Source organism: Oncorhynchus keta, chromosome 2, assembly GCF_023373465.1.
Source record: "Oncorhynchus keta strain PuntledgeMale-10-30-2019 chromosome 2, Oket_V2, whole genome shotgun sequence".
Taxonomy (NCBI): Eukaryota; Metazoa; Chordata; class Actinopteri; order Salmoniformes; family Salmonidae; genus Oncorhynchus; species Oncorhynchus keta.
The window spans coordinates 20103644-20121395 of record NC_068422.1 but is presented as its reverse complement, the minus strand read 5'-3'; the positions used below and the strand labels follow the sequence as shown (position 1 = coordinate 20121395).

General features: G+C 44.0%; 1 protein-coding gene across 4 annotated transcripts in view; it reads left to right on the top strand.

The window, feature by feature from the left end:
• The window catches only part of LOC118397586 (brain-specific angiogenesis inhibitor 1-associated protein 2-like), a 185008-nt gene that overhangs the window by 158882 nt on the left and 8374 nt on the right, over window positions 1-17752 (top strand). For 3 of the 4 annotated variants that reach the window (XM_035792544.2, XM_035792523.2, XM_052473438.1), the window contains 5 exons: window positions 350-635; window positions 3456-3660; window positions 3999-4070; window positions 4290-4461; window positions 13943-13980. In XM_035792544.2, the coding sequence (XP_035648437.1) occupies window positions 350-635; window positions 3456-3660; window positions 3999-4070; window positions 4290-4461; window positions 13943-13980 (773 nt within the window). Of the gene's footprint in view, window positions 1-349; window positions 636-3455; window positions 3661-3998; window positions 4071-4289; window positions 4462-13942; window positions 13981-14884; window positions 15651-17752 lie in introns of those variants that run through there. The other variant, XM_052473429.1, reaches the window with a different exon arrangement.

The window sequence follows — 17752 nt, the reverse complement described above, 5'->3', positions numbered from 1 at the left end:
TATATAGACCCAAGTGTGAGGTTGAATTGAACACATACGAGCAGGGACGGGACAATAAGTAGACCAGAGCCAGCTGTTCCCTCTCTCATGTGAGCATGTCAGAGATTATGGAGGAACTGTGAGCATGCTAGAGATTATGGAGGAACCGTGAGCTCACACAGGAAAGCATGCTCAAGCGAAAGAGGGAACGGCCTCTTACACAGACAGGAACCTTGTAAAAATATGATATGGTAAATGGCTTAATGGCTTAAATGGCTAAAGTAGTTCATCTTAATTTATCCACCATCTTTGCTTAACAAATCAACACATGCTTTCCTTCCTTCCTTCCTCCCTACCTCCTTCCCTTCAGCGTCTAATGGGACCAGGAGGAGTGGACGGAGGGATGCCCATAATGAACGGAACGGCAGGGGCGCATGGAGGAGCAGGAGGGGGAGGAGGGGAGGACTACCAACACTGGATGGAGGGGAAGATGGCCCAAGCCCAGGCTCAGGCCCTACAGGCTCAGGCCCTACAGTCCCAGGTGGCAAAGGCCTCCTCCCAGCACCACTCCCAGCCCCACAGACAGGGCAGTGAGGTCTACTCCAACACCCTACCCGTACGCAAGAACGCCCCCGCCAAGAGCAACACCACCATGGGTAAGGAGGACCAGGATAGCGGAGCTCCATAAACATTTTGAGAGGCCCTCAGAGTTGGGCACCGGAAACACATGTACAGTAGCTACACTGTAACAAATTGATGAAAATGTTTTTCTAAAATCTTACAGTTAGCAACTGCAATTCAATATTACACTACAGTACTATAAAAACCAATGCATTATGGGGCTCAATGGCATTCCGCAATATAGGCAGTCAAGTTAGAATATTACAGAATACATCACTAGTGTACTTTTAGGAATTTAGTCACAGTCACAAAGACCTTGGTGACTGAACTGCTTGTTTGTGACCTTCAAGAATTAGATACTTTTTTATTTTATTTTACTAGGCAAGTCAGTTAAGAACAAATTCTTATTTTCAATGACGGCCTAGGAACAGTGGGTTAACTGCCTGTCCAGGGGCAGAACGACAGATTTGTACCTTGTCAGCTTGGGGATTCGAACTTGCAACCTTTCGGTTACTAGTCCAACGCTCTAACCACTAGGCTACCCTACACTCCATGTGGTCAAGGAGCAAATTTTGTGCAGTGTGTGCTGCTCTTGTTCCCTCCATCTACTTTTAATGGCTCCTATCCCACCTTTTATCACAGTGTACACCTGCAGTTAGAGGGGTTGGGTTAAATACGAAGACACATTTCAGTTGAATGCATTCAGTTTTGCAACTGAATAGGTATCCCCTCCCCCGAAAGTTTAGGAATGATATTAGGTACAGTGGGAGTTTATGTAAAAGGGCTTTATTAATGAAAAAATATAAACGTATCAACCTACGTGACATCTAAGAGGGACCAGTGGTGTAAAGTACTTTGGCAAAAATACTTTATTAATTAAAGGATCAACCTTTTTTTCAATTTTCGTCTAAAATGAAATACCCAAATCTAACTGCCTTGAGCTCAGGACCTGAAGCAAGGATATGCATATACTTGATGCCATTTGAAAAGAAACACTTTGAAGTTTGTGGAAATGTGAAATGAATGTAGGAGAATATAACACATTTGATCTGGTAAAAGATAAAACATGTGTTTTCTGATTTTTTTTTTTGTTCCATCTTTGAAATGCAAGAGAAAGACCATAATATAATATTGCCGTTTAGGCACAATTACAATTTTGGCCATTAGATGGCAGTAGTGTGTTTCAGATTGATCCAGTGAAGCATTGCAATACTGGAAAATATTTTGTATCAAGTCTGCCCAAATGTGGCGAATTGGACAATTTATACATTTTCAAGTACATAACTATAGAGAACATACAAAAATGATATGGTAATACAAAATGTAAGTTTACACACTCCCAGGAATGTCATATATGATGGCTCATTAGCTTATACAGTAACTTTCACACATCTAGATGACCGGGCGGGGTGGGTGTGGAGCCATAGACAGCAGGGGTTCAAACTGTAGAACCCAGTTCCTACATTTGAGTATAAAAATGCATTTTATCAAACAAAACTATGCTACATTTTATATCTGGGACCCTCAGAATTACAAATCATACCATGATTACTGAATGTAAGTACATTATTTACCTTCAGAGGTGAATGTATTCAACCAGTTGCCATAATAAACATTTTTTGATGTTGTGCACTCTACTCAAACAATGGTATTTATTTCACTGTAATAGCTACCGTGAATTGGACAGTGCAGTTAGATTAACAAGAATTTCAGCTTTCTGCCTATATAAGACATGTCTATGTCCTGGAAAGTTTGCTGTTACTTACAACGTCATGCTAATCACACTGGCACACGTTAGCGCAACCATTCCGGTATAGGGACACTGATCCCATAGAGATTATAAAGTACTACTTAAGTAGCTTTTTGGGATATCTGTACTTTACTTTACTATTTATATTTTTGACAACTTTTACTTTTACTTCACAAAATTCCTTAAGAAAATTATGTACTTTTTACTGAAAATTTTCCCTGAAAATGGTCTAATTCACACACTTTTCAAGAGAACCTCCCTGTTCATCCCTACTTTCTCTGATCTGGCAGACTCACTAAACACACATGCTTAATTTGTAATGATGTCTGAGTGTTGAAGTGGAACCCTAGCTATCTGTAAATACAATTTAAAAAAGAAAATGGCACCATCTGGTTTGATTAATATAAGAAATTTGAAATTATTACTTTTGATACTTAAGTATATTTTAGCAATTACGATTTTGTAAACATTTGTCTGTTTATATCTTTCAGGCAAAATGGTACAAATCCTAGGTGAATTAGGTTCATATAAAAATGAGGTGAAGGGCAGAGGCAAGGCTTTAAGAATAATGGAAAAAATACTTATGGTTTGATTCAACCTGTATCTCAGAAGTTCTGTGCTATAGAGCGATTTAAATTAATCGCAGGAAAATTCTCAACAACAAAAGAGTGAGAAAATTAGGATCCGACTGTCCATCTGTATAGGACTAAGGACTAAATCTTGGAGCTCAATTGAATCCGTATAAATTTTAGACATAACCGTGTGTTAATGCGGGTTTTCAGTAAATGAAATCATGATTTTGAGTAACAGTATTGCACATTTCATGTAGCCTAATTTTGGCCAGACAGCCTAACCACCAATCAAGCAACATTATGGACTAAATGTTCAAATCCTTTTGCTCAGGATTCTTTTGCGGCGACAACACTGGTCAAATTAAGATCCTACACCTGTAGATATAGTCTCTGCTCCCACTGTAGTGAAACGTTTTAAGATGTCCAGCTAGTAACTCCCTGTTTCATTCTGTTTTCTTCCGTTTTGGTGTCCAATGAACACATCTCTAGATTTGTTATGATAGTCTCGGTTCCTTTCTCCCTCGCTCCTCCAGGTCCAGAGACCCGAACCCTTCCCCGGTCTAGCTCTATGGCAGCAGGGCTGGAGAGGAACGGTCGTATCCGTGTCCAGGCCATTTTCTCCCACGCGGCTGGGGACAACAGCACCCTGCTCAGCTTCTCTGAAGGAGACGTCATCACCCTGCTGGTGCCTGAGGCCCGCGATGGATGGCACTATGGGGAGAACGAGAAGAACAAGATGTAAGTAGCCTAACTCCATCTGATTCACTTTGTCTATGGCACCATGAGTAACATTTAGTTGGTGGTCCTCTGAAGCTCAGTTGGTGGAGCATGTCACTAGCAATGCCACAATAGTGGGGTTTGATTCTCGGGACCACCTATACTTGAAAAATGTATGCGCGCATGACTGTAAGTTGCTCTGGAGAAAAGCATCTTCTTAATGGTATTTATTAGGGTGAATCTTTACATGAGATATGAAATCATACAGTAAGTTTCCTAACTCTTGGTTTTGTTGTAAAATGCTGCTGTCAATGTTGAATTACTGTTGCTGTTGTTGAATCCTTGTGTCTCCTCATCAGGCGGGGCTGGTTCCCTTTCTCTTACACACGTGTCATCCCCGAGACTGAAAGCGACAAACTACGAGTCAACAAGTACATTTTCTCTTTTTTTTGCAGTATTGTGTTGGGTATTTGCAAGGAAACAGGCCTTTAGTGCTCATCTTTGTGTTATTCATTAGAAAATGATCTGTTCATGTGAGATCAGTTATTTTCAGTTCTGGCTATGTCTTTGTCTAATTATGTCTGGTTCCAGTAATCAGCTATTCTGATTTCAGTCTGTGTGTAACTAACTGACTGTATGTCTGTTTCCAGTCTCCACCATGGTAAGAGCAGCAGCACAGGCAACCTGTTGGAGAGAGAGGACATGGCAAGTGCCCCTCCCCCTGACTACGGTATGTCATCTCGCCTGCTGGCACAGAGTGCTGCGATGGCACACAGCAGACAACAGCGCCCATACAGCATGACAGGGCCAAGCTTCTCACAGGTAAACAACAACAACACGCACACAGACACACACACACAGACACACAAACAGACACACACACTTGACCCCCAATCCCTCTTTCCCCCAAACACGTGTAAATATTGGGCTGTAAATTGTGCCTTCCTGTGTTATATTTATGCTAAAATGTGTAATCTATTCTACTGAGCCATTTACTTTATGTTTGTATTCTTATCTTTTATTATTGTTGTTGCATTGTCGAGAAGGAACCTGCAAGTAAGCCTTTCATTGTACAGTATATACCATGTGTATCCTGTACATACGACTACTAAAACACGAAACTTGAACTTTGGCATTGACAGGTAACCTTTATTTAACCTTTATTTAACTAGGCAAGTCAGTTGAGAACACATTCCTATTTACAATGATGGCCTACACCGGCCAAACCCGGACGACGCTGGGCCAATTGTGCGCCGCCCTATGGAACTCCCAATCACAGCCGATTGTGATAGAGCCTGAATATGAACCAGGGTGTCTGTAGTGACACCTCAAGCACTGAGATGCAGTGCCATAGACTGCTGCGCCATTCGGGATCCACATACAACCCCCCCAAAAAAGACTCACACACAGAGTTCAGTTCCCTCTGCTTTGGAAACGGTAGCTGAGCTAATGGGATGGTAGTGCGTCAGAGAGAAACACAGAGAGACAGTGTGTGTCTTGTAAAACTTGTGGGGACACACAATTCAGTCCTATTCAAAAACCGTACTCTTACCTTAACCCTAACCCCACTGGCAATGTTTTGCATGCAAACAAACACAAAAATGGTGGGGATGCATGCCAGCAAAGCCACTACACTACACAACACAATACTAAACAATATATTAATTGCACTGTAACGGTGACAAACTGTGCCCACAAACTGTCCCAACAGCAGAGACCGAACAGCAGTCCCAACACCTTACCACTGCTAAACCTGGCTATCAGCTGAGCCTTGTCTGGCAGCAAAACAGTTCATTCAGCCTCATTTACTGCCTTTAAAAAAAACATAGCTGATATGGCTGACTTACTTAAACAATTGTGGTTTCTACTGAGAATTGAGATGTGCAAACTATGGCATAAGGGGCCGACAAGCGGATAAGAGGCAATCAATGAGTGAGCTAGGACAGACGTAGTCAATATAACTATTTGTTCAACACTTTTCAAATATACAGCGACAGATTTCAGAACGTGCCGTTCTTACAGTGTTCTCCATGTACACCAAGTCCAAAGTGTAGGATAAATAAAGGGGGCATATAAGCAGACAATGAAATCTCTTACAAAATTCAATGATTACATTTCTCTAAAACAGGTTATAGGCTACATGTGCACCACCAAGTCAAAACAGTAGGCAAAATTAAGAAGGGAAAATAGACCAAATTATTAGGGTGAGGCAAATGGGCTACTAACAGCTTACTACAAAGCATACATTTAGTATTACTTTCTTAGCTACAGTATACATATCTCCCTGGTATATTACATAATTTATGCAGCAGCGTACAATATATTTTTGAACTCACCTTCTAGTGCTGTGCTTACTTGAAGGTGGCGCGGCAGTACTTTTTGGCTAAATTTTATCATCAAAGTCATGCATTCTCTGGGTTTTTGGTGCTTTCAAGACAACTGGGAACTCTTGCAAAAAAAGGTTGAATCATGATGACATCAGTGATCTTCAGGTCATAGCTCTAGAAAGAGGCCCGAGTTCCCACCTTACATTTCCGAGTTGGATGACCGTTTAAATTTACTTTCCCAGTCGGAGCTCGTTTTTATTTATAAATATATTTAACTCTGCAAGTCAGTTACGAACAAATTCTTATTTACAATGACAGCCTACCCCGGCGGCACTGGGCCAATTGTGTGCCGCCCTATGGGACTCACAATCACAGCAGGATATGATTCAGCCTGGGTTCAAACCGGGGACTGTAGTGACGCCTCTTGCACTGAGATGATGTGCCTTAGACCACTGCGCCACTCGGGAACCCTTTTCCTGAGTTCCCAGTTGTCTTGAACTCATTGAAGTCAGATTTCCCAGTCCCGAGTTAAGTTGTTTTGGGTGCGGCAGAAATCATGCTGTATTGACAAATCAAATCAAATCAAATCATAGTTTATTTGTCACATACGCTGAATACAACAGTGAAATGCTTACTTACAGGCTCTAACCAATAGTGCAAAAAAGGTATTAGGTGAACAACAGGTAGGTAAAGAAATAAAATAACAGTAAAAAGACAGGCTATATACAGTAGCGAGGCTATAAAAGTAGTGAGGCTACATACAGACACTGGTTAGTCAGGCTGATTGAGGTAGTATGTACATGTAGATATGGTTAAAGTTACTATGCATATATGATGAACAGGGAGTAGCAGTAGCGTAAAAGAGGGGTTGGCGGGTGGTGGGTGGGACACAATGCAGATAGCCTGGTTAGCCAATATGAGGAAGCACTGGTTGGTCGGCCCAATTGAGGTAGTATGTACATGAATGTATAGTTAAAGTGACTGCATATATGATAAACAGAGAGTAGCAGCAGCATAAAAAGAGGTGTTGGGGAGGTTGGGGGGCTGCACACAATGCAAATAATCCGGGTAGCCATATGATTACCTGTTCTTGAGTCTTATGGCTTCGGGGTTAAACTGTTGAGAATACTTTTTGTCCTAGACTTGGCACTCAGGGTACCGCTTGCCATGCGGTAGTAGAGAGAACAGTCTATGACTGGGGTGGGTGACTGGGGTCTTTGACAATTTTTAGGGCCTTCCTCTGACACCGCCTGGTGTAGAGGTCCTGGATGGCAGCTTAGCCCCAGTGATGTACTGGGCCGTACACACTACCTTCTGTCATTCCTTGCGGTCAGAGGAAGAGCAATTGCCGTACCATGCAGTGACTCAACCAGTCAGGATGCTCTCGATGGTGCAGCTGTAGAACCTTTTGAGGATCTCAGGACCCATGCCAAATCTTTTTAGTTTCCTGAGGGGGAATAGGCTTTGTCGTGCTCTCTTCACAACTGTCTTGGTGTGTTTGGACCATTCTAGTTTGTTGTTGATGCTACACTACAGCCCCATAGATGAGAATGGGGGCGTGCTCGGTCCTCCTTTTCCTGTAGTCCACAATCATCTCCTTCGTCTTGGTTACATTGAGGGATAGGTTGTTATTCTGGCACCACCTGGCCAGGTCTCTGACCTCCTCCCTATAGGCTGTCTCATCATTGTCGGTGATCCGGCCTACTGATGTCGGCCTACCACTGTTGTGTCATCTGCAAACTTAATGATGGTGTTGGAGTCGTGCCAGGCCATGCAGTCGTGGGTGAACAGGGAGTACAGGAGGGGACTGAGCATGCACCCCTGGGGAGCTCCAATGTAGAGGATCAGCATGGCAGATGTGTTGCTACCTACCCTCACCACCTCGGGTGGCCCGTCAGGAAGTCCAGGATCCAGTTGCAGAGGGAGGTGTTTAGTTCCAGGATCCTTAGCTTAGTGATGAGCTTTGAGGGTACTATGGTGTTGAACGCTGAGCTGTAGTCAACGAATATCCTTCTCACATAAGTGTTCCTTTTGTCCAGGTGGGTAAGGGCAGTGTGGAGTGCAATAGAGATTGCATCATCTGTGGATCTGTTTGAGCGGTATGCAAATTGGAGTGGGTCTAGGGTTTCTGGGATAATGGTGTTGATGTGAGCCGTTACAAACCTTTCAAAGCACTTCATGGCTACGGACATGAGTGCAATGGGTCTGTAGTCATTTAGGCAGGTTGCCTTAGTGTTCTTGGGCATAGGGACTATGGTGGTCTACTTGAAACATGTTGGTATTACAGACTCAATCAGGAACATGTTGAAAATGTCAGTGAAGACACCTACCAGTTGGTCAGCACATGCCCGGAGGACACGTCCTGGTAATCCGTCTGGCCCCGCAGCCTTGTGTATGTTGACTTGTTTAAAGGTCTTACTCACGTCGGCTACGGAGAGTGTGATCACACAGTCGTCCGGAACAGCTGACGCTCTCGTGCATGCCTCAGTGTTGCTTGCCTCGAAGCGAGCATAGAAGTGATTTAGCTCATCTGGTAGGCTTGTGTTAATGGGCAGCTCGCGGCTGTGCTTCCCTTTGTAGTCTGTAATGGTTTGAAAGCCCTGCCACATAAGACGAGCGCCGGAGCCGGTGTAGTATGATTCAATCTTAGCCCTGTATTGATGCTTTGCCTGTTGATGGTTCATTGGAGGGCATAGAAGGATTTCTTGTACGCTTCTGGGTTAGAGTCCCGCACCTTGAAAGCTTCAGTTCTAGCCTTTAGCTCAGTGCGAATGTTGCCTGTAACTCATGGCTTCTGGTTGGGGTATGGTTGGGGTATGTACGTACAGTCACTGTGGGGACGATGTCCTTGATGCACTTATTGATAAAGCCAGTGACTGATGTGGTGTACTCCTCAATGCTATCGGAAGAATCCCGGAACATGTTCCAGTTTGTGATAGCAAAACAGTCCTGCAGTTTAGCATCTGCTTCATCTGACCACTTTTTATAGACTGAGTGACTGGTGCTTCCTGCTTTAATGTTTTCTTGTAAGCAGGAGTCAGGAGGATAGAGTTGTGGTCGGATTTACCAAATGGAGGGCGAAAGAGAGCTTTGTACACGTCTCTGTGTGTGGAGTACAGGTGATCTAAAAAAAATACCTCTGGTTGCACATTTAAGATGTTGATGGAAATTTGGTAGAACTGATTTAAGTTTCCCTGCATTAAAGTCTCCGGCGACTAGGAGCACCTCTGGGTGAGTGGTTTCCTGTTTGCTCATTTCCTTATACAGCTGAATGAGTGCAGTCTTAGTGCCAGCATCTGTCTGTGGTGGTAAATAAACAGCCAAGAAAAGTACAGCTGAAACTCTCTTGGCAAGTAGTGTGGTCTGCAATTTATCATAAGATACTCTACTCTAGGCGAGCAAAATCTAGAAACTTCCTTAGATTTTGTGCACCACCTGTTGCTTATAAATATGCACAGACCGCCCCCCTCGTCTTACCGTGTGCTGTTCTATCTTGCCGGTGCAGCGTATTTCCGCTAGCTGAATATCCATGTCGTCATTCAGCCACAATTCCATGAAGCATAGGATATTACAGTTTTTGATGTCCTGTTGGTAGGATATTCGTGATCGTACCTCGTCTAGTTTATTGTCCAATGATTGTACGTTGGCGAGTAGTATTGACTGTAACGGCAGCTTTCCCACTCGCCTTTCCTGGGTCCTGATCAGGCATCCGGCTCTTTTTCCTCTGTACCTGCGTCGCTTCCTCTTGCAAATAACAGGGATGTTGGCCCTGTCGGGTGTTTGGAGAATGTCCTGTGCGTCTTGCTTGTTGAAGAAAAAGTCTTTGTCTAATCCGAGGTGAGTGATCGCTGTCCAGTATCCAGAAGCTCTTTTTTGCCGTAAGATACGGTGGCAGAAACATTATGTACAAAATAAGTTACAAATAACGCGAGGAAAAACACATAAAAGCACAGCATGGAGAATGTTGAATGTGTATGGAAAAGCTTGGAAAAGACATTTACATTTACATTTAAGTCATTTAGCAGACGCTCTTATCCAGAGCGACTTACAAATTGGTGCATTCACCTTATGACATCCAGTGGAACAGTCACTTTACAATAGTGCATCTAAATCTTAAAAGGTGGAGGGGGGGGTGAGAAGGATTACTTATCCTATCCTAGGTATTCCTTAAAGAGGTGGGGTTTCAGGTGTCTCCGGAAGGTGGTGATTGACTCCGCTGTCCTGGCGTCGTGAGGGAGTTTGTTCCACCATTGGGGGGCCAGAGCAGCGAACAGTTTTGACTGGGCTGAGCGGGAACTGTACTTCCTCAGTGGTAGGGAGGCGAGCAGGCCAGAGGTGGATGAACGCAGTGCCCTTGTTTGGGTGTAGGGCCTGATCAGAGCCTGGAGGTACTGAGGTGCCGTTCCCCTCACAGCTCCGTAGGCAAGCACCATGGTCTTGTAGCGGATGCGAGCTTCAACTGGAAGCCAGTGGAGAGAGCGGAGGAGCGGGGTGACGTGAGAGAACTTGGGAAGGTTGAACACCAGACGGGCTGCGGCGTTCTGGATGAGTTGTAGGGGTTTAATGGCACAGGCAGGGAGCCCAGCCAACAGCGAGTTGCAGTAATCCAGAGAGACCCTACAACCCAGAATTGGGACCACACACCCCCTCCACTGAATAGCAGGCTAGTGATTGCTTTGCAATGCTTGCAGTTTGCCACTGATTCCTTCCAAAGCACCAATTTGCGATTTCCAACTTGTGGTGTAATGCTTATGTCCAATGGCCGCTGAATACCAATACTTTTTATCTATAATTTCTCTTCATTATTTCTCTTCATATGACAAGGATTAAAAAGGATTTGCCAGTAGATTGTCAACATGATACATGATGATGACCGCTTGCTAAGATTTTGAAAGTATGATGTTGACATGATCAGTCCAATCAAAGCTACACTAGATATAACGTGATTTGACGTCATTTAATCTGTGGTCAATGACCTTGAGCCTTCCTTGATGGGCACTTCTAATGTAACTCTATGGCAGCACCCAATGGGCTTGATTTTTTGAGCTCTACCCTCTACCCTAGATTTAACGGTGAGATAGTGTCCCCATGAGTGCAAGAACACCGAGCCAATCATGGTGCAACTGGAGAAAACACTCCGTATTTTCCGCTAGCTGCCCCACCACCACAGAAAGCACTGAGCTAGGCTGAAACACCTGCATTTTGGAGCTGCCTTACTCAAGAAAGCAAAAAGAGACCATGTTTGTATACGGCTTTATTAACTGAATGATTTTTTAATTTTATTTTTACACTGTTAACCCTAATCCAAAAACCTAACCCTAAACCTAAAACTAACTCTAGTTCCTAACACTAAACCTAATTCTAACCGTAACACTAATTCTAATCTTAACCCTAAATCCCCTAGATATAGCATTTGACCTTGTATAGTTAAACACGTAGACACACACACAGGAAGTTTATATGCACAAACCTTGAAACTGAGAATAGCAGCAGGGTACAAGATGGGTTTGGGTAACCGTTTGATTAGCTGTTCACGAGTCTTATGGCTTTGGGGTAGAAGCTGTTAAGAAGCCTTTTGGACCTAGACTTGACGTTCCGGTACCTCTTGCCGTGCGGTAGCAGAGAGACCAGTCTATGACTAGGGTGGCTGTAGTCTTTCACAATTTGAAGGGCATTCCTCTGACATCTCCTGGTATAGAGGTCCTGAATGGCGGGAAGCTTGGCCCCAGTGATGTACTGGGCCGTACGCACTACACTCTGTACTACCCTCTGGAGGCCGAGCAGTTGCCATACCAGGCAGTGATGCCATCAGTCAGGATGCTCTTGATGGTGCAGCTGTAGAACCTTTTGAGGATCTGAGGACCCATGACAAATCTTTTCAGTCTCCTGAGGGGGAATAGGCTTTGTCGTGCCCTCTTCACAACTGCTTTAGTGTGTTTGGACCATGATAGCTTGTTGGTGATGTGGCATATATTAGTATTATATATACAGTACATACAATACTGTACATACACTACTCAAGCTCACTTAGCTAGATACAGCCAAATATACTGAACAAAAATATAAATGCAACATGCAACAATTTCAACGATTTTATTCAGTTACAGTTCATATGAGGAAATCAGTCAATTGAAATACATTGTTAGGCCCTAATCTATGGATTTCACATGACTAGGCAGGGGCACAGCCATTGGTGGGCCTGTGAGGGCATAGGGCCACCCACTTGGGAGCCAGGCCCACCCACTGGGGAGGCAGGCCCAGCCAATCAGAATATGTTTAATACAGCCAAAAAAGGGCTTTATTAAAGACAGAAATACTCCTCAATTTCACCAGCTGTCCGAGTGGCTGGTCTCAAATGATCCCGCAGGTGAAGAAGCTGAGTGTGGAGGTCTTAGGCTGCTGTGGTTACACGTGGTTTGCGGTTGTGAGGCCAGTTGGACGTACTGCCAAATTCTCTAAAATGACATTGGAGGCGGCTTATGGTAGAGAAATGAACATTACATTTTCTGGCAACAGCTCTGGTGGACATTCCTGCAGCCAGCATGCCAATTGCACACTCCCTCAAAACTTGAGACATTTGTGGCATTGTGTTGTGTGACAAGACTAAGAGTGGCCTTTTATTGTTCCCAGCTAAAGGTGCACCTGTGTAATGATCATGTTGTTTTTTAATCAGCTTCTTGATATGCCACACCTGTCAGGTGGATGGATTATCTTGACAAAGGAGAAATGCTCACTAACAGGGACGTAAACCAATTTGGGCACAATATTTTAGAGAAATAAGCTTTTTGTGCTTATGGATCTTTTCTAGGATATTTCATTTCAGCTCATGGAACATGGGACGAGCACTTTACATGTTGTGTTTATATTTTTGTTCAGTTTATATAGGAGTCAACCATCAATGTGACAGGCTGTGTGTTTTACCAGTACACCAGGTCCCCAGTCTCACTCAACACAGCTTTCTCACAACGTTCTGGCCCATTAACTTTCGTAAACAGGGGATCAGTTCCTCTCTGCCTCACACACACAATCTGTGTGTGCATGTGTGTGTGTGTGCGAGCATGTGTTTCTGAATCTAACTGTCTGTGTGTGTCTGTCCGTCCGTGTGCGTGCGTGCATGTGTGTGTGTGACTGGCCTCACAGAGATGACAGAGCCCAGATTGGAGAAGGCTGCTTGCTGCTTGGCTGCCTCTGGTACTGACGAAAGTAGTTGTGACAGGAGCCCGCTGATAACATGAAGAGGGACTGGCCCAGCTGACTGTAGACACACACACATTGTCACTGTTTGCGAGAGTGAGCAGGAGCTATGTCACATTATGTAACACCAAAACCCTCCAAACTCAACCCTTTACAGGGCTTTCGGGTAGGAGGAGGTGGAGAGGTACTGTACGTGGCCATGATAATAGTCTCTAATTGCTCAGATAGTCACGTAACAACTCCTTTGTCTTGTTTTCCCACCTCAAATAATTTTAGGGTTATGTCTCTAGTGGCGTTCTGAGAGAATAGAGATAGTTACAACAGACAGTTCTGTTAGTTCTATGGTTGTATCACTCTGACTAAAGGCAATGGTGTTCTGCTGGTGCCCTCTACTGGCTCATATCAGTATGTCAACTGTCAACACTTCATTGACCGATAATATCATATTTATATAGGCCATTTAGCACTTTTATCCAAAGCAACATAAAGTCCTGTATGCATAAATGCTTCTTAATTGTGGCCCTAGCAGGAATCAAACCCACGGTTCTTGGCATTGTAAGCACCACATGCTATCGACTGAGATACATTGGACAGTAGCCTACCTGTCTGTCTGTCTGTCTACCTTGTCTAACATGGCAGTACAATATAGCCAGCAAATTAATTGCTACTGTTTTGGATTGCCAATCAAGCAATACTGTTATCATGAATTCTCAAGTTTCCAGTGTGACACAAAAGTGGCAATGACTTGATGACTGAAAAGGGGTTTGTCTTTGTCTCAACAGCAAGGACTTGAAGAGTATGAGCAACGTTTTTCAACAAGGTAAGCTCACTCTTCTCTCTATATGATACAAAACAATACCTTTGATTGTGATACTGAATTGGTAAGGTTTGGACAGCATTGCACCTGAAAGACTGGGGATGCATTACATATACAGTATCAAAGAGTAGCCAGTACAAGTAGGCAGGTCATTCCACTGATAGGAACTCTGACTTTACAACATCAACTGTCAAACTACAAACAAGGACACATCAGGTTTTTGTTGTGTTATTTTCCACTTTAATGGTTTCCTTTCTGTGATTTATGTTTCTGTTTTCTCCCCGACTAATTTGATTATGAGACTTAGCTATGATATTATCATGATCATGTGGGATAAAAAGGTTGGTTTAGGTTTGTTTGATACTGACAGTTGGGCCAGCCGATCACAGTAAGAGGTGAGATTCTAGACCCGGTACCCAAAAGCCCAATGGTGGTCCACCTCAACCCATGTTGGACCAATGGGAATCACTTATCCTTATCCCATTTATCCTAATAAGTATTTTACCTCAATGTTTTTTCCTTTTACCTTGAAACATATGTTTTGCATGAGCTTTTATCGTTAAGTTTAATTTGGGTTATTTTTACATTATTTTTACTGTTTTTAAATTTGAAGTAAGGGAAATAAAATTAAAAACATTGTACTGTCTCCTCCCTATACCTCTGGGGGAAATGTTATGTTTACTGTATGAAATACTATGATATTGAAATAGTCGTTGTGATTGGATGAAGGGAATGTTCAGACAGAGGCAGTAACATGACACCCAGCTCCAAAGTTGGCCAAACTACAGTACATGCCTGTGGATTGGCCAACTGTATTTGGCTGTGGATGTGTTGCTCCACTGTTGTTTCTTTGAGTGCCTATATACCCCACCTACCTGGAAGCTTCTCCTTCTCTTTTGTTCCACAGTTCCGAAGGGGGAACAGTTCCGAAATTGATTTCAACAGTGTGAGAAGGGACAGACAGACACACAGACAGACACAGACTCAGCTTGCTGCTGCTGCAATAGGACTGACTGCCTGCCAGGCACCTCTGCAATCCCTCATCAATAGCCCTCCTCGCCAGTCACTCTCACCCCTTCTCTCCCACCCTCTCTCTAACCCTCACCCCTCCTCTCTCGCATTCTCTCTAACCCTCACTCCTCTCCCGCCCACTTTCTATCCCTCACTCCTCCTCTCTAACCCTCACCCCTCCTCTCCCGCCTTCTCTCTAACCCTCACCCCTCCTCTCCCGCCTTCTCTCTAACCCTCAATCCTCCTCTTCCACCCTCTCTCTAACCCTCACCCCTCTCTAACCCTCACCCCTCTCTCTCACCCCCTCTCTAACCCTCAATCCTCTTCTCCCACCCTCTCTCTAACCCTCACCCCTCCTCTCCCGCCTTCTCTTTAACCCTCACCCCTCCTCTCCCGCCTTCTCTCTAACCCTCACCCCTCCTCTCCCGCCTTCTCTCTAACCCTCACCCCTCCTCTCCCGCCTTCTCTCTAACCCTCACCCCTCCTCTCCCGCCTTCTCTCTAACCCTCACCCCTCCTCTCCCGCCTTCTCTCTAACCCTCACCCCTCCTCTCCCGCCTTCTCTCTCACCCCCTCTCTAACCCTCCGCCCTCTTCTCTTGCCCTCTCTCTAATCCACCACAACACTCCCCTCTCCACCTGAGCTTACCAGTCCATTTCCCTGCCCCCCCCGTCCTCTCCCTTCCATCCCACCAATGGGCAGACTTGTCTCTCCCCCTATACTCTTCCTCCTCACACCCTGCACTTCCACGCTACGCTGCAGTTCCCAGACCAAGCACTGGTGGAACCAGAACCACAAAGCAGAACCAACTAACCCCACGCTAAAGGACTGACACCATCCTGAGCCATCCTTATTAAAATCATTGGAATGATGGACTTTGTCTGAGGAGGAACAGTTGTCAAATCTTTAGCTTGTCTTTCATGCATGTACATGTCTTTTCTATTTAATCGGGATTTCTTCCTCTGCAAACATACAATAAAATTAAACAAATGTTTTTAAATATAATCTTCGGTGTTCTCCAGCAGAATCAAGGCTGAAAGATGAAGGATTTATATTACCAGTGTAAATCAAAATGGTAATCCAAAGGGGATTGTTTTATTAATGTAAAGATGATCATGTATGATGATCAAAAAGTTCAAGTTCATCTACAGTATACTGTGTCTTCTTATGCTTCAGACAGTGACTTTACATTACAGACTGTGAGGTCCTTCGGGTAACTTCGAATATCCCTCTTTAAATGAGAGGTTATGTATCACATGTAGTGAAATAACTCAAATGTAAATGTTCATTTTTCATTTGAATTTATGAGGGCAGGTGACCAATGAAATAGATGGCAATGAATATGTACTGTACATAAATGTACCATAAAATAAAATGGATGATTAATTATTATTATTTTTATTTCACCTTTATTTAACCAGGTAGGCTAGTTGAGAACAAGTTCTCATTTGCAACTGCGACCTGGCCAAGATAAAGCGTAGCAGTTCGACACATAAAACAACTCAGAGTTACACAGGGAATGAACAAAACATACAGTCAATAATACAGTAGAAAAAAAGAAAACAAAGTATATATACAGTGAGTGCAAATTAGGTCAATAAATAGGGCATGGTGGCGAAGTAATTACAATATGGCAATTAAACACTGGAATGGTAGATGTGCAAAAGATGGATGTGCAAGTAGAGATACTGTGGTGCAAAAGGAGCAAATTAAATAAATACAGTATGGGGATGAGGTAGATAGATGGGCTGTATACAGATGGGCTATGAACAGGTGCAGTGATCTGTGAGCTGCTCTGACAGCTGGTTCTTAAAGCTAGTGAGGGAGATGGGAATCTCCAGCTTCAGTGATTTTTGCAGTTCGTTCCAGTCAGTTCCAGCAGAGAACTGGAAGGAAAGGCGACCAAATGAGGAATTGGCTTTGGGGGTGACCAGTGAGATATACCTTCTGGAGCGCGTCCTACTAGTGGGTGATGCTATGGTGACCAGCGAGCTGAGATAGGGCGGGGCTGAGTAGTGTATGTAGTGTATGGGGCTTTGGTGGCAAAACGGATGGCACTGTGATATACTACATCCAGTTTGCTGAGTAGAGTGTTGGAGGCTATTTTATAGATGACATCGCCGAAGTCAAGGATCGGTAGGATGGTCAGTTTTACGAGGGTATGTTTGGCAGCATGAGTGAAGGAAGCTTTGTTGTGAAATAGGAAGCCGATTCTAGATTTAATTTTTGATTGGAGATGCTTAATGTGAGTCTGGAAGGAGAGTTTACAGTCTAGCCAGACACCTAGGTATTTGTAGTTATCCACGTATTCTAAGTCAGAGCCGTCCAAAGTAGTGATGCTAGATGGGCGGGCAGGTGCGGGCAATGATCGGTTGAATAGCATGCATTTTGTTTTATTTGTGTTTAAGAGCAGTTGGAGGCCACGGAAGGAGAGTTCTATGGCTTTGAAGCTCGTCTGGAGGTTAGTTAACACAGTGTCCAAAGAAGGGCCAGAAGTATAGAGAATGGTGTCGTCTGCGTAGAGGTGGATCAGAGAATCACCAGCAGCAAGAGCGACATCATTGATGTATACAGAGAAGAGAGTCGGCCCGAGAATTGAACCCTGTGGCACCCCCATAGAGACTGCCAGAGGTCCGGACAACAGGCCCTCCGATTTGACACACTGAGCTCTATCAGAGAATAGTAGTTGGTGAACCAGGCGAGGCAATCATTTGAGAAACCAAGGCTGTTGAGTCTGCCAATAAGAATGTCGTGATTGACAGAGT